Raw genomic sequence first — 23,797 nt, forward strand, 5'->3', positions numbered from 1 at the left:
CCAGTTTGCAGACTGTGTTAAAAAGCAGGTTCCTTCTATTTGTTGCCTCCAAGAAACCCACCTTTCTATAAAAGATGTACACTATCTTAGGGCAAAAGTTTGGAAAATGGTGTTTCAAGCAAATGAACCTAGACAACAAGCAGGTGTTGCTATCCTAATATCTAACAAGGTAGATTTCAACATTAGTTAGGAAAGCTAAAGAAGGTTCACTTTATATTGATTAAAGGAAAACTTCAACAGGAGGACAATTTCCCATTTTTATCAAACAAATACTATTAGAATTAAGGTCACAGGTAATACCAAACACAATTATAGTACGTGACTTCAATGCCCCACTCTCATCAATTGACAGGTCATCCTGGCAAAAAATAAACACGGAATCATCTGGATTAAATGAGGTCATAGAACAATTGAACCTAGCAGATATCTACAGAAAATATCACCAAAATGCTGCACAATACACATTCTTTTCAGCAGCACAAGGAACATTCTCTAATATAGACCATATATTAGGACACAAATCAAACCTTAAAAAATACAGGAAAATAGAAATAATTCCTTGCATTCTATCTGATCACAATGGGATTAAACTACAAATCAACAGCAAGAAAAGCTATAGCACATACACAAAATCATGGAAATAACACACTATTAAATGATAAATGGGTCAATGAAGAAATCAAGAAGGAATCAAAAATTGAGAGGATCACATGAAAATAAGAACACAACGTACCAAAACCTTTGGGACACAATGAAGGCAGCCCTAAAAAGGAAATTTATAGCTTTAAGTGCCTATATTAAGAAATTAGGGGCTGTAGAGATGGCTTAGCCATTAAGGTATTTGCCTGCAAAACCAAAGGACCTCAGTTCAGTTCACCAGGACTCATGTAAGTCAGATACACAAGGTAGTGCATGTGTCTGGAGGTTTTTTTTTTTTTTTGCAGTGTCTGGAGGCCCCAGGGTACCCATTTTCTCCCCCTCTCTCTTTCTGCCTCTTTCTCAAACAACTAAATAAAAATTATTTTTAAAAACTCAGAAAATAAAGAAATTAGAACCTTCTAAGGCTCAGGGTCCAATGTGGGAGAAGTAGTGGGAAGAATGTAAGAGCCAAAAGAAGGATAGGACTGCTTACAATGCACTCTTCCAGACACAGAATGGCCTGGATATTCATGACCTCACAGTGCCTGGCACTATCTACACAAGACCAGTATAATTGGAGGAAAAGATGATGACATCAAAGTAAGAAAGACTGATTGGGAGGCCTGGGGCATGATGGAGAGTGGAGTAGTGAAGGGGAAGAGGGGATGGAGAGAGGGAATAGTCATGCTTTATTATCTAGAATTATGGAAGTTGTTAATATTTTTTTAAAATTAAAAATACATTAAAAATAAACAATGAGGCTGGAGACATGGCTTAGTGGTTAAGACACTTATCTGCAAAGCCTTAGGACCTAGTTTGGATTCCCCAGTACCCATGTAAACCAAGATGCACAAGTTGGCACATGTAACTGGAATTTGTTTGCAGTGCCTAGAGGCTCTAGCATGCCATTCTTCCTCCTTCCCCTTCTCTCTCTAATAAATAAATACAAAATAAAAAAAGAAATTAGAAAGGTTGCAAATAAATAACTTAATGCTTCACCTAAAGACCCTGGAAAAAGAATAAGGCAAACCAAAAATCAGTAGATGGGAAGAAATAAAAAAGTCTAGAGCAGAAATTAATGAAATAGAAACAAACAAACAAACAAAATATAAATACTAATCTCCCTCATGAACATAGATGCAAAACTTCTCAACAAAATATTGGCAAACAGAATACAAGAATATATCAAATTGATCATTCACCCTGACCAAGTAGGCTTTATCCTAGAGATGCAGGGATGGTTCAACATGTGCAAACTGATAAATGTAAAACACTATGTAAATGGACTGAAGGACAAAAATCACATGATCACCTTAAGAGATGCAAAAAAGGCATTTGACAAAATTCAATATCTCTTCATTATAAAAGTTCTACAGAAACTGAAAATAGAAAGACTATATCTCAACATAATAAGAACTATTTATAATAGACCTACCGCCAACATAATACTAAGTGGGGAAAAACTTGAAAGTTTTCTACTAGGAACAAGACAAGGGTGTCCACTGTCCCCACTTTCATTTAATATAGTACTGGAAGTCTTAGCTATAGCGATAAGGCAAGAGACACTCATAAAGGGCTACAAATTGGAAAGGAAGAGATCAAATCATCATTATTTGCAGATGATATGATTCTATACATAAAGGACACTAAAGACTATCAGCAAACTGTTAGAGCTGATAAACACTTTTAGCAATGTAACAGGATAAAAAATAGACACCAGAATCAGTAGTCGTCCTATATACTGACAACAAACATGCTGAAAATGAAATCAGGGAATCACTCCCATTCATAATTGCCTCAAAAAAAAGTATCCTGGAATAAACCTAACCACAGATGTGAAGGATCGCTACAGTGAAAACTTTAAAACACTCAAGAGAGAAATTGCAGAAGACACCAGGAAATGGAAAGACATCCCATGTTCTTGGACTGGAAGACTCAATCTTGTGAAAATGTCAATCTTACCAAAAACAATCTACACATTTAATGCACTCCCCATCAAAATTACAATGACATTCTTCATGGAAATAGAAAAAGCAATCCTAAAATACATTTGGAAGCACAAAATCCTTAAATACCCAAAACAATTTTGAGCAACAAATATTAAAGAGCCATAGTAACAAAGACAGCATAGCAGTGGCACAAAAACAGACATGTAGATCAATGGAACAAAATAGAGGACCCAAAGGTAAGCCTGGGCAGCTACAGCCAACTGATCTTCGACAAAAATGTCAAAAATACTCACTGGAGAAAAGACAGACTATGCAACAAATGGTGCTGAGAAAACTGGGTATCTATATGTAGAAGGATAAAAATAGATCCTTATCTCTCTCCATGCCCAAGAATTAAGTCCAGCCTGCTGTTCTGGCACATGCTGGTAGAATATTGCTGGAGAGGCAGAGGCAGTAGGATCAGGAGTTCAAGACCAACACAGTCTAAAAAAAAAGGAAAAAAATTCAGTCAAAATGGATCAAAGACCTTAATATCAGACCCAAAATTGAAGCTGCTAGAGGAAAAAAAAAATAGGGGAAACCCTTCAAGATATTGGCATAAACAATGACGTTCTGAATATAACCCCCATTTCTCAGGAGATAAAATCACTAACCAACCACTGGGACTTCATGAAATTACAAAGTTTTTGTACAGCAAAGGACATTGAATAGAGCAAAGAGGCAACCTACAGATTGGGAGAAAATTTTTTGCCAGCTATACATTTGACAGAGGATTAATATCCAAGATATACATAGAACTCAAAAAACTAAATAATAAGAAACCAAACAACCCAATTAAATAATGGGCTATGGAACTAAATAGAATCCTTAAAAGAAGAAATACAGATGGCCTACAAACATCTAAACAATGTTCTACATCCTTAGCCATTAGGAAAATGCAATTTAAAACTACTTTGATATTCCATTTCAATCCTGTTAGAATGGCTATTATCAAGAAAACAAAGGACAATAAATGCTGGTGAGAATGTAGAAAAAGAGAAACCCTTCTACACTGTTGATGGGAATGTAATCTGGTCCAGCCATTGTGGAAATCAGTGTGGAGGTTTCTGAGACAGCTAAAAATATATTTACCATATGACCCAGCTATACCACTCCTAGGCATATATCCTAAGGACTACCTTAGAGATACTTGCACATCCGTGTTTATTGCTGCTGTATTCACAATAGCTAGGAAATGGAATCAGTCTAGATGTCCCTCAACTGATGAGTGGATAATGAAGATGTGGTACATGTATACTATGGAGTTATATTCAGCAGTAAAGAAAAGTGAAATTATGAAATTTGCAGGGGAATGGATGGACCTAGAAAGGATTATACTTAGTGAGGTTACCAGGCTCAGAAAGCCAATCACTGCTTGGTCTCTCTCTTATGTGAATACTAGTTACAAATATTTGGACTTGTACATGAGTTGGAATAAAACTTGGTAGCATAGGCTAGTAAGCTAGAAAGGGGCTATAAGGGAGGGAGGAGAGGGTAGGACTTAAAAGGGATGGTATTATGTATATGTAAGTAGAAGAACAGATTACTGGGGGTGGAAAGGCTTAAATGAGATCAGGGGAAGAGATTGAGTAAAGGAAGGGTGAGGGGAAGGTTAATCAAAATCTAAGTCGGTATGAATAAGTCATATGAAAACCTACTTTTTTGGATAATGACACATCTAGAAGCCATAGATTGTTACTTGAAAAATTTCAGTACCAGGAATGGGATACCTTCCAGTGATCTGTTGGCTAGGGAGGACCCTGATGCTGTCAAAATATTACAGGCCAGGGCTGGAGAGATGGCTTAGCGGTTAAGTGCTTGCCTGTGAAACCTTAAGGACCCTGGTTGGAGGCTCGATTCCCCAGGACCCACATTAGCCAGATGCACAAGGGGGCGCATGTGTCTGGAGTCCATTTTCAGTGGCTGGAGGCCCTGGAGTGCCCATTCTCTCTCCCTCTCCCTGTTTGCCTCTTTTTCTCTCTCTCTGTCACTCTCAAATAAATGAAAATGAACAACAACAACAACAACAAAATTACAGGCCATTGCTGAGGCTCTTGGTTTCCCACCAGGATTAGATGGTAAGACTCTATTGCTGAAGACTCCACATGCTTGGGCTACAAGGTCACTGGGAAATATTGCTGGAGTAGAACAGAAAACCTCCTCCATGTTTTTTCAGTAGAAAGCTAGGAAAAAGTGTGTTACATGTGGCTCCATAGGAGAGAGAGAAATCATCAATAGAGATACTCAACAGTGGATGCTGCAAGCCTTAAATTTAGCCAGGCAGTCCAAATGAGCCAATGGGTGCAATAGTGGCATGTCTATTATGAGAGAAACCAACCACTCTCTAATTGGACTGGAGGCTGTTCCACAGGAGTGAATGTATGCCTGGTACTGAAAACTTATGATGGGAGAAGTCATGAGCCCTAGGGGTATAACACCTGCTAGTTAATGTACGGCTAAATGCATATATTATGCTCACCAAACTGCCAGGTAAGCACTTTTCTTAATGTTCATACCTATATATTAATGCTATTCTCACTTTATTAGAGAAGCTTCTCTTTTCAGATGGTGGTGACTTCTGGGATGACTCAAAATTCACCATAGTACTGAGCAGAAATGAGAGAGGAGTGCTCAGCACTGAAACAACTCTATCATACCTTCCAAGGCTCAGGGTCCATTGCGTAAGAGGTGGCAGGAAGAATGTAAGATCCAGAGGAAGGGTACGGGCTCCTTTACAATGCATTCTTCTAGACACAAAATGGCCTGGATATCCACGACCTTGCAGTGTCTAGCACTACCTATACAAGATCAGTATAATAGGAGGAAAAGATGATGAATCAAAATAGAAGACAGACTGATTTTGAGGATGGGAGGATATGATGGACAGTTGAATTGTGAATGAGAAAGAGAGGGGAAGGAAATTACTATGGTTTACTGTCTATAATTATAGAATATTCAATAATAAAAAGAATATGTTAAGCACAACAAAATGAAGACAAAAGAAAACTATTTCATATTCCATATTCTCTCATATGGGGAAAATTAGAGCAATGACTATTTTTTTTACAACATTTTTATTTATTTATCTGAAAGAAGAGAGAGAAAAAGAGAGAAAGAAAGAGAGAATGGGTGTTCCAGGGCCTTCAGCTGCTACAAATGAACCACAGATGCATGCACTACTTTGTGAATCCAACTTTACACGGATACTAGGGAACTGAACCTGGGTTGTTAGTCTTTGCAGGCTAGTGCCTTATCTGCTGAGCCATCTCTCCAGCCTAGTAGTGATTATTATTAAAGAGATTTAGAAGGAATAGTGGAGAATTAAGGTGGAGAAATGGAGGTTGGACTTGACCAGTGGATGCTATATGCATGTGTGGAACCTTTTTGATATGTGAAATTTATACATGTTAATAAAGTAATAAAGAAAATAAATAAAAATTTTCCACATATAAAAAAGCACAAGTACCTTTTTATAATACTTAATCCATAGATATCATGGTTAAATTTTTTATTCATCCGCCTCTTAAGGCTCCAATTTAGGAAACATGTAGGCAGAAGTTGTGTAATAAAATTATGCCATCTTCTTATACTCATCATATTAATAGGATAGCCCCCATCTGAATAGCGGTTGACAACCCAGGTGCCAGTTCTAGTACTCACAAGTACCTAAAAAGTGAAGCAAAAAGGATAAATATATATTCATCACTTTGTAGTACTTGTCTTTGATGCATTTTAAATGATAACATTCTGATCTTCTAACAACAGAAAATTGCATTTATATATACGACACATGTTCCTGTTGCTGTAAATTGTTTTAAAATACATCTTTTATTTATGTATGTTAAGTATTTTCATTATGTTTAAGGATTATAAATACAGGACTGTAATATTTGTAATAGATAATTTAAAGAAAGCTTAGCAAAGCAATTTAACTGAATTAAATTAAAGGTATTTTGAATTAAATTAATTGAATTAAAGGTATTCTTTTAGGATCTAATAATTTTCCTAAAATTTATGCAATTAAAATGGCTTTATTTTTATAATTTATTTTACTTATTTGAGAGAGAGAGAGAGAGAGAGAGAGAGAGGGGAGAGAGAGAAGAAGAAGCAGAGAGAAAAAGAGAGAGAAGAAGGACAGAGAGAGAGAGAGAGAGAGAGAGAGGGAGAATGGGTGTGCTAGGACCTCTAGACATTGCAAACGAACTTCAGACACATTCATCACCCTGTGCATCTGGCTTATGTGGGTACTGGGGAATCAAACCTGGAGTCTTAGGCTTTGCAAGCCCACCTTTTTTTGAGGTAGGGTCCCGGATGACTGGGAACTCTATAGTCCCAGGCTTGCCTTGAACTCATGATGATCTTCCTAACTTTTCCTCCCCAGTGCTGGGATTAAAGCACATCTGGTGGCATCCAGAATAGATTTTAAATTTGTGAGTGTATTTATAATTTCTCAAACCACTTTCTTGGTGGCCTGTTCAACTCCTGAGCCTTCAGGTTCTGGTAAGTCTCTTCTCTTGGCCTAGCTGGGCCTAGAGGAGGGGAGAACCCCCCTGACTCCTCTCTGCCCTCCACATGGCAGGAGCTTTCTGTACATTCTCTTTTTTTTTCTAAATCCCTTTTTATGTTTCTTCTAGGCCAATATGGGCTCTCAGACCATGTGGGTGTATTCATTTCCCTTCCCTTCCTTCTATACTTCCCTCAATAAATAGAATAATTTTGTAGTTAAAAAATAATTTCTAGGGCTGGAGAGATGGCTTATCGGTTAAGTGCTTGCCTGTGAAGCCTAAGGACCCTGGTTCGAGGCTCGGTTTCCCAGGTCCCACGTTAGCCAGATGCACAAGGGGGCGCAGGCATCTTGAGTTCGTTTGCAGTGGCTGGAAGCCCTGGCATGCCCATTATCTCTCTCTCTCCCTTTATGTGTCTTTCTCTCTGTCTCTGTAGCTCTCAAATAAATAAATAAAAATGAACAAAAAATATTTAAAAAAAAATTTCTAAAACCATTACACATACTTTGACAAATTTAGACTTACTTTTATCTTTTTTTGTTTTGTTTTGTTTTTTTCAAGGCAGGGTCTCAGTCTAGCCCAGGCTTAGCTGGAACTCACTCTTTAGTGCCAGGCTAGCCTTGAACTCATGGCAATCCCCCTACCTCTGCCTCCTGAGTGCTGGAATTAAAGATATGCACCACCATGCCCAGGTAAGACTTAATTTTATCTTAAAACAAGGATGAAATTTAATTTAAAATAGAAAATCTGGGGAAGTTAGGAAAATAACCTCCCTTTTGGATTCTTACATAAGATTTTGACAGAATTGCAAAGGGTTCATACAGAAAGAAATATGACTGGCTGGAGTGGCACATGCCTTTAATACCAGTGTCTGGGAGTCTCAGGCCTGGGGAGGCTATGTAGAGATACTTGGTCTCAAAAAATAATAAAAAATGACAGATGGAGGAGGTAAAAGGAGGGAGAGGGAGGAAGGAATGAAGGAAGAGAGATAGAAGGAAAAAGGAGCAAAGAAAAGAGAAAGAATAAGGAAGAGAAAATAACCTTCTAGTAAAATTGGTCTTGTTCATGACAGATCACTTCTGAAAATGCCTTGTGGTTTGGCATTCATATAATTTTCCTAAACTCCTTTTGGAGATAGTTCAACTATGCAAAATGTCTTCATAAATAGGCCCAAAGTGGCTTTGAGGCTTTTCAGGAATTTATTTTTTTTAACTTTTTATTTTATTTATTTATTTATTTTAATTTTTTTGTTCATTTTTATTTATTTATTTGAGAGTGACAGAGAGAGAAAGAGGCAGATAGAGAGAATGGGCGTGCCAGGGCCGCCAGCCCTGCAAACGAACTCCAGATGCCTGCGCCCCCTTGTGCATCTGGCTAACGTGGGTCCTGGAGAATCGAGCCTCGAACTGGGGTCCTCAGGCTTCACAGGCAAGCGTTTAGCCACTAAGCCATCTCTCCAGCCCAGGAATTTATTTTTTACTTAGTCTTTATCCACTTTATCCTCCGCGTATAACGACAGGAGTGGGGACAGTGATTTAGAAATTGTGCACCTGAGCTGCGGTTCGAGTGAGCTCCACAGCGATGTCTCCTCCACTGTTCCCAAGACCGATGACCAAGACACGTTTGCCCTGAAAAGGGTCTGGAATCCTGTATTCTTGACTGTGTAGGATCTGGCCTTTAAACTTATGGATCCCTGAGGGAAGGAAAAGATCAAAAAAAAACCTCTGAAATTTGTAAGCTATGTTTTGCCAGTACGTAACAATAAAAAAGTCTCAGGCCCAAGACGGCAGTGCCCAGCGGCGCGGGAGACAGCGGGGTTTCGGGTGCTGGCTGGACGGACGGCTGGAGGCGCTGCGGGTTCTGGGGAATCGAACCTGGAGCCTTTGGCTTTGCAGGCAAACACCTTAACAGCTAAGCCATCCCTGCAAGCTGTATTCTGTTTTTTTTTTTTTAAATTTTTTTTATTCATTGTTTATTTTTATTTATTTGAGAGCGACAGATACAGAGAGAAAGACAGAGGGAGAGAGAGAGAATGGGCGCGCCAGGGCTTCCAGCCTCTGCAAATGAACTCCAGACGCGTGCGCCCCCTTGTGCATCTGGCTAACGTGGGACCTGGGGAACCGAGCCTCGAACTGGGATCCTTAGGCTTCACAGGCAAGCACTTAACCGCTAAGCCATCTCTCCAGCCCTGTTTTTGTTTTTTTTTAGTAGCAATGGCTGCAAGTTTTATTCTTTATGCTCTTATAATTTCTTCCAATTCCTCAATAAATATTCAAAATTTAGCTTCTCACTTGTCCTTAGGATCACTAAGAAGCAACAGAAGAATAGTTTTGCTGCATTTTGGTAATCCTCATTTGAATAATTTTATTTCCACACCTAGATTTGAATAGATTCCACTTTCAAAAGAATCAGATTTGACCCCAGACATGGATATTTGCTAATCATGAGTTACTGAGTGGAATGTGCCAAACCACTTACAAAAGGGGATTCTAGGCACTCCTTTTTATGGAGAACCCTTACCTGAGCAGTGTAAAGGACTATTTTGAAGAGTCAATCTATTCATTTATCTATACAGTATCTGATTTGTTTGCTTTTATAGCAACTGTGTAACTTGCACATACTCTCACTTCCTTTAAAATTTTGAATTATAGGACAGTATTGATTCAAATAATATAATTTCATCCTCAACATTAAATCCTTTTAATAAATGACAGATCAGATATTTTGAGCCTTCTTTGGTCACTGAGCTTGAAGTGCACGTGTGTGATAAGATTTAAAAAAAATTTTGTTTTTAAATTTATATATCTGAGAGCGACAGACACAGAGAGAAAGACAGATAGAGGGAGAGAGAGAGAATGGGCACGCCAGGCCTTCCAGCCTCTGCAAACGAACTCCAGACGCGTGCGCCCCCTTGTGCATCTGGCTAACGTGAGACCTGGGGAACCGAGCCTTGAACTGGGGTCCTTAGGCTTCACAGGCAAGCGCTTAACCGCTAAGCCATCTCTCCAGCCCATGATAAGATTTTAACCACAACATTTATGTTAATAAGCAAATAGCAAAGTCATGTACCTTCATAGTCCTTTGTTCAATTCAAAATAATTTTGCACATATTGTTTTCAAGAGTTAACACAGCATTGTCTATAATCACGATGAGCTATTATTTCTAATTACATATTCAGTCTTTTTGTCTCTCTCTCTTTCTCTCTAGAAGAACCCAAAAGTGTAGAGATAGTCTCAGGAGGAACTGACTCACCGGGAAATGACTCCAAAGGCAGGTGAGGACTCAGGAAAAGTCCAGTGCAAACCATGACAGCATCAAAGACAGCTCTGTTCTGCTTGCCTTCTGTCTCGGTAACAACATCCCACTGACCAGTTTGAGAGAAGTCCGGACGCTTTGTTATGCTGCACACAGCAGTCTATAAGCAAAAGACAAATACTTGACTCCTATCAAATTTTTGATCCTCATGCAATGACTGCTATGGGACCTGTGCCTGTTATTTAAAGTAGACTAAGACTTATGGTAGTAGGTCTGTAAGAATTGGTTATCTTGTTTCCTGAGAAGTTAACATGCAAACTCTCAAAGATGGTAATATATAGACTAGGACTTAAGAAATCTGAATCCTTTAAAGCATCATAAAACTAAAACTGTCAAGTTTTCCTAGTGAAAAGGAAATCAGCTGTAATTTATGATGTAACTGGAAAAACAAAGAGAATGAGATTTCCCCCACTATAATTTCTATGGCTGAGAGCTCCAGTCATTTTTTTCTGTTGCTTTTCATGAACAAAATTATTTTTACTTTCTTCTCAGGAGCAACAACAACAAAAAAGCTAAACTTCATCCTAAATGAGAGTTTGGCATTTAGAGGAAAAGTCAGAAAATTCAATATTTTAATGACTTGAGTAAAACATGAGTTGCAGGAATGAGGAGATTATTATCTATAATATTCACATTAAGATCAAAGATCAAGGAAAAGTACCTAACCATTCATTTTGATTAGATTGCTGAACAGGCCAGCCTCCATTCATGAACTTTCCATAACCCAAACCACCTTACCTTAAACTGGATGTATTTCAGGAGATCAAAGTGCTCAACAAATTCTTGGAGATAGTTCCAAAATTTTTCATGGCTCATAAAATTAGGATACTCTTCGGGGTAAGGGAAGTTGCTATAGCATGACATTTCCTTGCAAACGTTTGTCACTAGTGACTTGTAGACCCTAGTCATCCCATCTGTAGAAGCTTCCTGTTGTGAAGGTACAGTTAGTGTGAAAAAATGAAGTAACAAAGTAGGAACAGAGCTCCTTGTGCATTTCAAGCTGAAAGGGGTTCATAGTGGATAGTATTCTACTTATAATCTTATTTTTTAAATTTTTCTTTGTTTATTTGTGTATGTGTGTACACGCCTGTGTGTGGGTACACCAGGGTCTCTTGCCAATACTAATGAACACTACATATCTGCCCAACTTTTTGTATATGGTTTTGCATGGGTGCTGGGGATTGGAATCTGGGAAGGCAGGCTTTGTAAGCAAGTGCCTTTAGCCACTGAGTTATCTCTCCATTCTCTCTACTTATGGTTAGTTCTATGAAGTCTGGAATAATTAAATGTAATAGCTTTGTCTAATCACAAAGAAGTTGATGGTAATATTAACATTGTCCTTAAGTGACTCCATGAGTGCATGCTCTGTCGTCAGTTCTTAGCTATCATTTCTTTCTTGTCAGGGTTACTCCCTCCACTCATCCTCTGGACACTTTCCTCTTTGCCATTCCTCAGGAAACTCCTTATTGATTTTTTTTTTTCATTATTGTCTGTTTTCAGTCACCATCTCCTTATTAGCTACTCTTCATCAGCATCAAAAAATACCAAAGACTTAATTTTAAGGACAAAACACGGGCCTCTGAAGTGGCCCTGTCCCTCTCCATCCTACCTTATCCTTCAGGAAAGAATTCTCATGTGCTGGTAGCTTCTGTTTTCTCCCATATCTTCAACTTATTTTCTCAAGCTCCATCATTTAAAAATAAAACATCAAAAAAGGCCTATATTTAGCCAGGTGTGGTGATGCACACCTTTGATCCCAGCGCTTGGGAGGCAGAGGTAGGAGGATTGCTGTGAGTTTGAGGCCACCCTGAGAATGCATAGTGAATTCCAGGTCAGCCTGGGCTAGAGTGAGACCTTACCCTGAAAAACCAAAAGAGAAAAAGGGCCTATATTAAAGCATTAAGGTAATTCAGATGGCCAAAGCTAATCTCCATTTCTCCCTCAAGTCTTCCCTGTGCCTTTACCTGAGAAGTCTCTCAACACCCACAGCTCCACAGCAGGTACAGCTACTGTGGTTCTTCAGCATGGTGGGCCCCTCACACAGCGCTGCTCACACCACATCACAGTAACCTCTTTACTGTTTCTCTTCCCCATTAGGCTGTAATGAGGACAAGATTCTTGCCTGTCTTATGTACTATTATGTTCTGGCAGATGGGCATGCTAAGTATACGTTGACTGAAAGAGAAGTAATACTGTCAGAATGTTAACAAAAAACATCCCCAGGTATGGTGGCACATGCCTTTAGTTCCAGTACTCAGGAGGCAGAGGTAAGAGGATCACTCTGAGTTTGAGGCCAGCCTGAGACTACATAGTGAGTTCTAGGTTTGTTTGGGATAGAATGAGGCCCTATCTTGAAAAACAAACAAAGAAATAAATTACATCTTTGAGCTGGGTGTGGTGGTGCATGCTTTTAATCCCAGAACTTATGAGGGAGGTGTATGAGGATCTCTGTGAGTTTGAGGCCAGCCTAAGACTACAATAGCAAGTTCCAGGTTGTCCTGGGATAAAGTGAGACCATACCTTGAAACAAACAAACAAACAATAACAAAAAAAAATTTAAAAAATTCAGTACATAAATGACATAAGTGAATAGAAGAAACTAAAATTTCAATAGAGTTGACCTATTGTTATTGTTACTAAGTTTAGTCTGTATTTTTGTTTTGTTAACTCAATATTTTCTAAAATTAATCTATATTACTTTACAATACAGGAAAGTAACCTGATTCAACTGCAGAGCCAAACAGCAAAAGCTAAACAAACCACACTCAATGAATATTTTCTTTCCACACTGACATTGGTGGCTTGAAGCTCACCGTGTTCCAGGCAAGCATAGGTCACTGCCACCACCCCCCCCCCACGCAAGTACAGTGTAATTCTAAGCTGTGATCTCTCTTTCCTTACATGCCCTTACTCCTTTTTCTTTGCTATTGATCAAAGATCCGGCAAGTCCATCTCTTCATGATGGCATCCCTCATTCATAGCTACTGAGTGAATGTTTTCCTCCAAGTGTGTTTGACACTTGGGCCTGTCTGGATGCCATCTTCTGACACCTTATCATACCCTGAATTCCATAGCATACTCTGCTACTTTGCAATGAGGACCAATCCTGGCCAGAGGAAGGTGGTATTTAACTACTTCCAGACTCATTCTGGATAGTTCTCTTCCCATAGACAATTCCTGGAAGTTGGATTGTTGCTCAGTTATGCCAACCTCCATCCTTTCTAAGAATAAACTATATAAATTAGTCAAAGCTCTTCAGTTTACCCACATTACTACTTTAGAATGTTGATGCCAATACATTACCATCAGTCTCAAAAATGTGTTTATCAGATTTAATTTTTTTCCTTCTTTTCTGTGTTCCTAACTATGCCCTGCCTATTTCTTTTTTGATTTGGCAAGTAGCTATTGAATGCTCACATGTTCTCAGTATAGACTGTACTAAGGTGCTGGTCTTAGTTTTGTTTATATTTTATATGTTTTCAGCCAGACATTCATATCTGGAATAAACAGTGCAGGTCAAATACATTCATCTAAGGGGTTTTGAGTTCATGTTTGTTTTCCTTCATCTTAGTCTTGAGCAAACAATTTACCACAACTGGGTCCCATTGCTTCTGCTGCATCATGAACTCTCAAGTCTGTTGCCCTATTTTATTATCTGTCAAAGAGCCAATTAACTATGATGTTGGTCACATAGTAGTGAGGCAGGGATGTCCTGATTATTCCCAAGGCTCCTCATTTACCAGACCCACATAATGTTTATTAAGGCACCATGCACATATTGGATTATTACAGTGAGGTACTCCCTTCTTTAATCACAAGATAAGCTGAAGACACCATGAGTGCTAGATTATGATTGGTGGGGATGGGAAGACGTAAACCACGCACATTAAACTTCCATAGTCCCCCGAAGTCATTACTTCTCTCAAAGCAGGTGGGCTCCAAGTCCTCATCCAAGCAGCATTTGATGGAGGACAGGCCACTCACACCAGCTCCAATCACGGCAACTTTCTTGGCCATGGTATGGTATGCCCTGTTTGCAGATGGGTAAGCACAGCTTCTTTGTATGGCAAAGTTGGAAGGGAACCTTTAACACAGGATTCAACTTTTATAGTGTTAGAAATAGTCCATCTTTAAATGGAAGTAGAATCATATCTTGATTTAAAAATTCAGGCTTTCAATTTAGACTGTTTTGATTTACATTTCTGGCTTCACCATTTATTAATTATGTGACCTTGAATGATTTTTTTCTTTATGTGCCTTGGTTTGCTTTTATCATCCGAACAATGGGGGTAATAATGATAATAACTAATTTAAATTTTTTTTGTGGGGGCTGGAGAGATTGCTTAGCAGTTAAGGCATTTGCTGGCAAAGCCTGGCAAACCCAGTTTGATTCCCCAGTAACCACATACAGCCAGCTGCATAAAGTGGCGCATGAATCTGGAGTTCATTTACAGAAGCCAGAGGCCCCCATTCTCTCTCTGTGTGTCCTTACAAATACATAAATAAAATAACCAGAATACCAAAGGCTTTTTGTGAAGGTTAAATGACTGATATGTTTAGAAGGAGTTTGGTGTGTGCCTGTTAATAGTAAGTGCTCAGTTCAGTTCAGCTTTAATAATTATTGTAATTGCTTAGAACAGTAATCACCTTAACCCTCAGTATCAAAGGAACCTTCCCATAACAGTGAAATACCAGGAATTTTAGTCAGTAGCTGTGTGAGTTTCTATCTAGAATCCTGAAGGATAGATGGCCATGACCATACTCTGCCACACAACAAGGATTTTTTTTTTTTCCCATTTCAATTTTTTTTATTCTAAATAAAAACCACACTTTTTGCTGAACAATGGAATATAAAAGAATCAGATGTACAACGATTTTAGACATCTACTATTTGGAGAAAAAAAGGTTTACAAAATATACAAAACTTTACAGCAATAGATAGTAAACACTTAAATATTCAGAGGTCAGTACTTCTTAATTTAATGGAAGGAGTCAGACAGCAACAACTCTTCTTTGCTTCATAATAGACTTTAGCTACTAGAGACAGGGCAGGCTGGGGAGACTGACAGGTGTTAAACATCAAAGTCAAAGGTTTCATTTTCATTCTGATGTTTACACACAGCCACACTGAAGCTAATGCCCTGCTTCCTGACTCACTTGGTACAGGATTTAGGGGAAAGGATATGGGGACTTCCAAGTGGGCAGAGACCACTCCATACAGCTAACGCCCATGCCAACAAATTCAGTGTCCATCTATAAAGAGATTTAAATTCAAAGTCAAGTAGTCTGAGGTCTGAAAAAAAGAACACAGCAGGAAGCCAGAAAAGGAAGAAAGTTATCAGTAGCCAAGTCCCGACTGGGTCAAAGGTACGAAGCCCAAGCCCAAGCCCAAGCCCAAGCCCAAGGCTTCATCTTGAAGATGCAGTTGCCAATAGGTACCTGACCCATTTCTGGTTCTTACAGAGTTACCTGGGCCCAACCTCTACCTTGCCTCCTTTCTTTCTGACCAGCCATGAACTATAGGGACTCCATGGAGTCTTAAAATCTAGGAACGAAAACTAGGGTACAGCAGAACTTCCAGCACGTCTGTGGTATCAGTAAGTGGACAACAAGGATATTTTATACATTGAGGGTTTGACTTTTTTTACTTGGTCAGAGGCAAGACTGACCAACCACTATAACAGAGTTATCAAGGATAAGGAGTATTCTGGAGTTCAAGGTGAGCTCACGTGGAACTGAGAATACACATGCTCATCAGGGGACATTGGTGGAAGTATGCGTTGTGGGGATTGACAGCTGTTTTTTGTTTTTCTTGTTAGGTGAAGTGTGCTATTATTTATGTACTCAGCCTCAAAATGAGAAGTTAATTCTTTGGTCATTCTAAGCAATGATGTGATGGACATCCTATCAGAAAAAAAGCCTTGACAAATATCCACAGCTCTTCCTTAGCATGTGTTCCAAAGAGTACGCTTGAAAAAATATATGTAAAATTCAAAAGGGCTTTTGACCTGTTGCCAAATTGCCCATTTTTTCTCCTTCAGTGCATGCATATAATTCACTAAATATGACCTCATACCTTGAACTTCATATTAGATAGGTAGAAAATATTATCTCAGGCCTAGTTTTACTGAGCTTCACAGGCTTCTCACATACTCTTTGTCTGGTGGTACTTTTCCTTTTGTAAATTTCCCATTTATGTCAATTTGCTCAATTAGGGTATTTCTCTCCTCTCCTTCCTGTCTAGTGTGTGTGTGTATGTGTTATATGCACATGTGCACGCAGATGCATGTGCCTTGTGAACACATGTAGAGGCCAGGGGAGGATCACACTTCTGCCTTAGTTCCTAGAGGCAGGGTCCCTCCCTGAACTTGAAGTTCACAGGTTTTCTTTTATTTTATTCTTTATTTTATTTTATCTCTTTAAAATTTTATTTATTGCTAGGCGTGGTGGCACACGCCTTTAATCCCAGCACTCGGGAGGCAGAGGTAGGAGGATCACTGTGAGTTCAAGGCCATCCTGAGACTACATAGTGAATTCCAGGCCAGCCGGGGCTAGAGTGAGACCCTACCTTGAAAAACCAAAAAAAAAAAAAAAAAAAAAAAATAAATAAATAAAAAAAATAAAAAAAATAAAAAAATATTTATGTATTATGTTATTTATATTATTTCTTTTATGTTATTCTTTATTGGCTGACCAATAAGCCCTAGGAACCTGTTTCTGCTCCTTCAGTGCTTTGGCTGAACTCATTTTTTTTTTTAACATGGATGTTAGTTGAACCCAGGTTTTCATGCTTGTGAAGCCCCTGTTTCTCTTTTTTACTATTAATTTAAAAGTATACATTTTATGTACTAAGCATGCAAGCATTTTCTGTGTTATCAAATATATTCCCTAGGTTGTCATTTGAGTTTTAATTTATTTTTTAACTTGGGATGGGGGAAATTTGCTAATGTGTCTTATTTTTATGTTGTTGAGCTGAGAGACAGTTTTTCTTCATTTGATATTTTGGGTTTCCACACACATCAGCAACTGTTGCCCTGGTCAGAGGGATAGTCATTTAGTCCCAGGAAACAGGGTTTGTACTTCAGGCTGAGGCTCTCTATTTGCCAGATTGTACTTAGTTGCTGCTTTTCCTTGTGATTCCACCAGTCACCTCAGAAGACATCAAGCATTTGTGAGACCTCAAAGAATTTGTCATGCAAACTATAACTGATAATTTGTCGTTGCCTTTTAACACGTAGTGCTTTTAGTGGGAAGACCTTGCTGTGCGCCCCAATGTGAGCTTTGCGCTCAGGGCCAGTTGTCATCGTCGTATTAGCCTTGGGAAACCAGCAGAGTAAATATGCATCGCACCCATGGGGCGGGCACAAGGAGTGCACAGCATCAGCACCCCACATCCTGAGGCCTGCATGTAGGCAGAGTGTCTTTAAGGTGGTTTTCTGGCACTTATGCCAACAGGCACGTGGTGATGGGCTGAGGGCCTGCCGTGCACTGTGACCCCTTCTTGTGGTGACGGGCTGAGGGCCTGCCGTGCACTGTGACCCCTTCTTGTGGTGACGGGCTGAGGGCCTGCCCTGCACTGTGACCCCTTCTTGTGGTGACGGGCTGAGGGCCTGCCGTGCACTGTGACCCCTTCTTGTGGTGACAGGCTGAGGGCCTGCCGTGCACTGTGACCCCTTCTTGTGGTGACGGGCTGAGGGCCTGCCGTGCACTGTGACCCCTTCCCGAGGCTCCTCTGATGCCTTTGCTCATTTTGGGGACTGTGTCTCTGTGCGCTTGAAGCTTGCCTCCTGAGCAGGCCACAAGCCTCAGGCACAGAGGCAATGTGGATTTACTGATGGGAAGGAACAACCATGACTTCTGTGTCCTTGGTCACCTCAGACTCCACTGGTTTGGGGCAGACTGATGGATTTAAAGTGAAGGACATCCCAGGGCAGCCTATTCCAAATTTACTGGTGTCCTGTCCTTTGTGAGGTTGAAGTCTCCACATGTGACTCTTGTTTTATCTGAGAAAATCTCATTATTTTGAGAAGCCAACTATTGTGAACGGGAAATGGGCACTGGAGGTAGCAGAGAGCGTAAGAGTTTTATCACTGACTCATCATTGGACACTGAGAAAAGTACTGAAAGTCTCTTAGATGCATACTTACATGTGAAATATGAATACTGTGGTAGTTTGATGGATGGCTCCCAATATATTCAGGATTTTATTGAAGTTTGTAATTTATTTTCATTTATTTATTTATTTGACAGAGAAAGAGATAGAGATTGAGAATGGGTGCGCCAGGGCCTCCAGCTACTGCAAACAAACTCCAGATGTGGGTGCCCCTTGTGCACTTGGCTAACATGGGTCCTGGGGAATCTGACTTTGGTCCTTTGGCTTTGCAGGCAAATGCCTTAAACACTAAGCCATCGCTCCAGCCCCTAAGATTTGTAGTTTAGACCTGCAGCCACCTGGCTGGAGGAGGTGTCACTGGGAAGCCCTAAAGTGTAGGGGTGGATTTGGAATTCCAGTGTACAGATGTGTAAAGTGCCTGAGTTCTGCCTGGAATTCCTGAAGAGTGCTTATGATGGCTTTTCTCTCTCTTTCTTTTTAGTCCTATATGAAGGGGCCAACTTCTGCCATTATGGAACTTCCCCTGGATCTGTAAGTGTCAATAACTATCTCTTCTTCCATAACTGTGCCTGATTTGAAAGTTCTTTCCAGCTACCCGAGGCTGTCTATTACAAGTACTTAGCAGACTGTTAAGCAATGCAATATTATTTACACAAAAGTGTCTCATACAAAATGTGTATCTGGTGTTCATTCTCTATCTGCTTTCTTTTCTCCCTTCTCCCTAGAAAAGAAAGCTTATGTAGATGAAATTCACCAGCAAGTTTAGAAACAAGTAGGCAAACATACCTGTGGCTTCCCTTGAGTTTAGAAAAATGGAGCTCTCAATAGCCTCTAGCCAGAAACAAATGGCCTCCACGAAGAAGAATGCTTGACTTTCTAGGCCACAGTGTGAAGGTCTGAAGCTGGCAGATCTCTCCTGTGCTCTTTGCAATGACACAAAAGAAGTGGTTGTTAACTGAATGAGTAAAGTGGCAAATATGCTGAGTGGACCAGACCAGCAGCAAAGGAATACATCTGGTCATTGTGCCCTGTGTACCTCCAAGTGCAGGTCCTGAGCCTAGTGTAAGGATGGCTGAGCCTCAAATAAGAATAATAAAGTCTTAGAAATAATGTTATATGGAGAAAGGCAGACATTCAAATGATATGTAGGGCGAACCCTATAATAGGAGCTGGCCATGGTCACATATCCCAGCAGACAGTCTTTTTTCCTGTTTAGAGTGGACTGTGGGACTAAAAGAGTCAAACCAGGTGGTGCATGCCTTTAATCCCAGCACTGGGGAGGCAGAGGTAGGTGGTTCACTGTGACTTCAAGGCCACCCTGAGACTACATAGTGAATTCCAGGTCAACCTTGGCTACAGTGAGAACCTACCTTGAATAGCCAAAACAAACAAACAAAAAAACAAAAAACGGGCTGGAGAGATGGCTTAGCGTTTAAGCGCTCGCCTGTGAAGCCTAAGGACCCCGGTTCGAGGCTCGGTTCCCCAGGTCCCACATTAGCCAGATGCACAAGGGGGCGCACGCGTCTGGAGTTCGTTTGCAGAGGCTGGAAGTCCTGGCGCGCCCATTCTCTCTCTCTCTCCCTCTATCGAGCTTTCTCTCTGTCTCTGTCGCTCTCAAATAAATAAATAAAATATTTAAAAAAAAAAACAACCAAAAACAACAAAAAACAACAACAAAACAGAGTCAAACCATCTGTTGTTCAAGATTGTTAGACACAGTACTGGAAGTTGAAACAAATAGAGAATTTGCACATTTAAACATTAGTATTTAGTACCAGAAATTTCTGATGGGGGTAGCCACTTGCACTGTGCTTTCTATTTGTAATAGAAGGTCATGATCAAGATAGAAATCGAAAGATTTGAATTATGTTTTTGTTTTTGCCTCTAACCAGATATGTGGCCTTGGACTAATTTCTTCAGAATAATAATAGAGAGTTAAAGTACTTTCATTTTCTTCTTCCCTTCCTCCCTCTTTATCTACTCTCCACCCCTTCCTCCTTTCTTTTGTCCCTCTGTCCCTTCCTCTCTAAGTTGAATAAATTGTTTGTGCCCAAGTACTGGAGAAAAAAAATACACAGAAAAAAGAAGAAATATAACAAAAAGCCAGCCAACTAACAAACAAACAAAAGGAACAAGAATAAAACCCAACAACTAAACCAAACCAAACAGTTATGAATTCAAAGGTGCGAAATATCACAGATGTGGAAGGCTTGGACAACCTAAGGTGTGCCATTTCTGTCAACTAGAAAGTGTAATACAACACATAAAGTACTTTGTTCCTTAAAAGTCGCTTATATCTAGCCTCTGCCAGAATGGATTCCTGACTTCTGAACTTGGACCTTTGAACAAGATACCTGAACAGCAAGCAGTCATTTCTCTCTTTCTTTCTCACACACACATGATTAGTATGTCAAAGACTCAATTTTGATTTCTCCGAGACTTCCATCTGACAGTAAATTAGTACTTCTTATCAGCACTATATTGATACTTAAAATATTTATTTATTTATTTGAGAAATAGTGGAGGTAGAGAGGGAGAAAGAGTGAGAATGGGTGTTCCAGGGCATCCAGCCACTGCAAACAAACTACAGACGCAAGCTCCACCATGTGCATCTAGCTTACCTGGGTCCTGGGGAATCGGACCTGGTTCCTTTGGCTTTGCAGACAAGCACCTTAACTGCTAAGCCATCTCTCCAGCGCTATATGGATAGTTTTGTTTGTTTTTTTTTTACTAGCATTTCCTGTTCTACAATCTGTGAAGGGTTTGTGTTTCCCAGTGCCAGATACTCCTGTCTCATTCATAAGATGAACTTGGAGGTGAAAGTAGGATCTCTGAAAATCCCGTGACTGTCGATCGCACTGACATCTTCCCCCATAAGGTAACTGTGTTTCTTTCCATCTTTCCTCTGCTTCCCGATTTTCCTCGACTCTGTTGCTTTAATCCTAGTTAACAGGTTCAGGAGAGGGCCATACCCCTTGTAGAAATGCACTCTCCACCCTCCAACATTCATCTACTGCAACAGCAATATTTCTAGAAACATTTCCCCTGGAAGATAAACATGCAGGAGGACACTTACCTTCAAGTACAGAGCAAATACTTGGACTTATTATTATTATTATTATTATTTTGGTCAAAACTGAAAGTCAAAACAGTGCTCGTCTTAAAAAGAAAAAAAAAAAACAAAACAGGAAAAGGTTTGAACCTCAAACTTGTTCTGAAAAAAGAAAAAGAAGAGTGCTGACTTTGATCACAGTGCCACAGTGCTCTCAATTTAAAGCAGAAGTCTCTTCTGTCATACTGTTGACAAGAGGTGGTGCTCTCCCTAAAGTGCTCTGTAGGAGTAGGAGCTTGGCATGTCCGTGGCTGAAGGGGCGGGCTAAGTGACGAGTGGGAGCGCAGCTTTCGGATTGGAAAGAGGTCAAGCACTCGCGCCGCGCTTGCCCGCCCCCCAGCGCGCCGCAATTCCAGGCGAAGCTCTCAAAGTTCAAGCGGAGCCAGCTGGCAAGCCGCGTGTGCTGTTTTCTGCGCTGCCTTTGGAGGGCGCCAAGTCACAGCCTTCTCAGGGACGTCCTGACACCTCAGCTTTTTAAACCATCCTAGGAGCTGTCAATAATCATAATAACGATAAGAATAAAAGGAAAAGAATTTTAACTCCAGAAGTGTGACTTTGGATTTCAGGACTTACAAAGAAGTCAGGAGCTCCCACTCTCCACATTGAGTTAGCATAGGGAGCTGACAAACCGAGTTTGCATGAAATTACTGTTAGACATTCACCCAGGGCCCCAGAGGAGCAACTATGAAGTAGTAATAGTAAGGAATGTAAGTATAGTAGCCATGATTTCCATTGATTTTTCAGTCCGCGCTTAGAAGCTCCCATAGAGGGCCAACTTAGTTATTACTATTTTTTTGTTTTTGTTTTGTTTAGAGATATTTTCAACATGCTCACTGAACATTTTCTGAACCAGAACTCTGAATGTAGACATCTACAGGAGTCAGGAAGAGAACCTAAGTGAAGAAAGTGTGTTTGGTAAGATCTGCCCGGGAAGCCCTGGCCCTGTGTGTGTGTGTGTGTGTTTAGGCTAGGTTTTGCTGTGTAACCCAGGCAATCCTGTAATTATTATGTAGCTCATGCAGGCCTTCAACGGGTAATCCTGCTTCAACCTCTCAAATGCTGGGATTACAGATATTTTGTCACAATGCCCAACTCTATTAACCATTCATTTTTTTCTCAAAGTAGGGTCTTGCTCTAGCCCAGGCTGATCTGGAATGCACTATGTACTCTCAGGCTAGCCTTGAACTCACAATAATCCTCCTACCTCAGACTCCCAAGTGCTGGGATTAGGCGTGCACACCATCTCAGCTTTTTTTCTTTTTCTTTTTGTTTCTATTAACCTTTTGATATATTCTCTGCCCTTTCTCTGCTCACCCTACAACACACTCACACATACAAAAACTTCCTGATTATTTTTTGGCTGAGGGAGCAAGCCAAACAGACTGGCTTTTTTTTTTTTTGAGAGAGAGAGAGAGAGAGAGAGAGAGAGAGGGCACAAGAGTGCATGAGAATGGCACATCAGGGCCTCCAGCCACTGTAATTGAACTCCAGACGTGTGTACCAGCTTGTGTGCATGTATAACCTTGTGCATGCATCACTTGTGCATCTGGTTTACATGGGATCTGGGAATCAAATATGGGACCTTAGGCTTCACAGGCAAGCACCTTAACTGCTAATCCATTTCTCCAGCCCCAGACTTCCTTTTGCAGGCCACCTAAAAATAATCTTCAAGCATCAGAATGCTATTAGGACACTTCAGCAACACACAGAGGGAACCCACCCACACATGCACACTACCATTACCTTAGGTGAGGAAGCCCGTGCACATTTAACAATATAATACACTATATTATCCATTTTCCCAGCGTCATGTTAGAACTGGCTTGTGTAGAGTCTACATGTCTTCCAACTCTGTGTTTAATATCACAAGACATTCATCACAGTGGGAATGTTTATCAAGAGAATTGGCAAGCAGTGCCCTAGGCTTCCTCCACTCTGGGTTGTCATCTATCACCATACCACTTGTTTTAGAATTGTCTTATTGGGGCTGGAGAGATGGCTTAGTGGTTAAGGTGCTTGTCTGCAAAGCTTAAGGATCCAGGTTCGATCTCTAGGTCCCTTGTAAGCCAGATGCACAAGGTGGTGCATGGGTCTGGAGTTCATTTGCAGTGGCTAGAGGTCCTG

The 23,797-nt window shown here is 40.2% G+C and overlaps 1 protein-coding gene across 6 annotated transcripts in view; it reads right to left on the minus strand.

Annotated features, from left to right (window-relative positions):
* Fmo4 (flavin containing dimethylaniline monoxygenase 4) overlaps nt 1-21,894 on the minus strand; it is a 35,271-nt gene extending 13,377 nt beyond the window's left edge. The window contains exons 1-7 of one of the 6 annotated variants that reach the window (XM_045161834.1): nt 21,638-21,894; nt 19,348-19,484; nt 14,366-14,478; nt 11,187-11,375; nt 10,386-10,548; nt 8,683-8,825; nt 6,094-6,293 (exon numbers count right to left, since the gene is read on the minus strand). In XM_045161834.1, coding sequence (XP_045017769.1) covers nt 6,094-6,293; nt 8,683-8,825; nt 10,386-10,548; nt 11,187-11,375; nt 14,366-14,398 — 728 coding nt within the window. In that variant the 5' untranslated portion in view covers nt 14,399-14,478; nt 19,348-19,484; nt 21,638-21,894. Of the gene's footprint in view, nt 1-6,093; nt 6,294-8,682; nt 8,826-10,385; nt 10,549-11,186; nt 11,376-12,057; nt 12,181-14,333; nt 14,551-19,347; nt 19,485-21,637 lie in introns of those variants that run through there. The other 5 variants (XM_045161810.1, XM_045161828.1, XM_045161820.1 and 2 more) reach the window with 5 other exon arrangements.
* Nucleotides 21,895-23,797: the final 1,903 nt, after the last annotated feature.

Source organism: Jaculus jaculus, chromosome 1 (assembly GCF_020740685.1).
Source record: "Jaculus jaculus isolate mJacJac1 chromosome 1, mJacJac1.mat.Y.cur, whole genome shotgun sequence".
NCBI classification, from domain to species: domain Eukaryota; kingdom Metazoa; phylum Chordata; class Mammalia; order Rodentia; family Dipodidae; genus Jaculus; species Jaculus jaculus.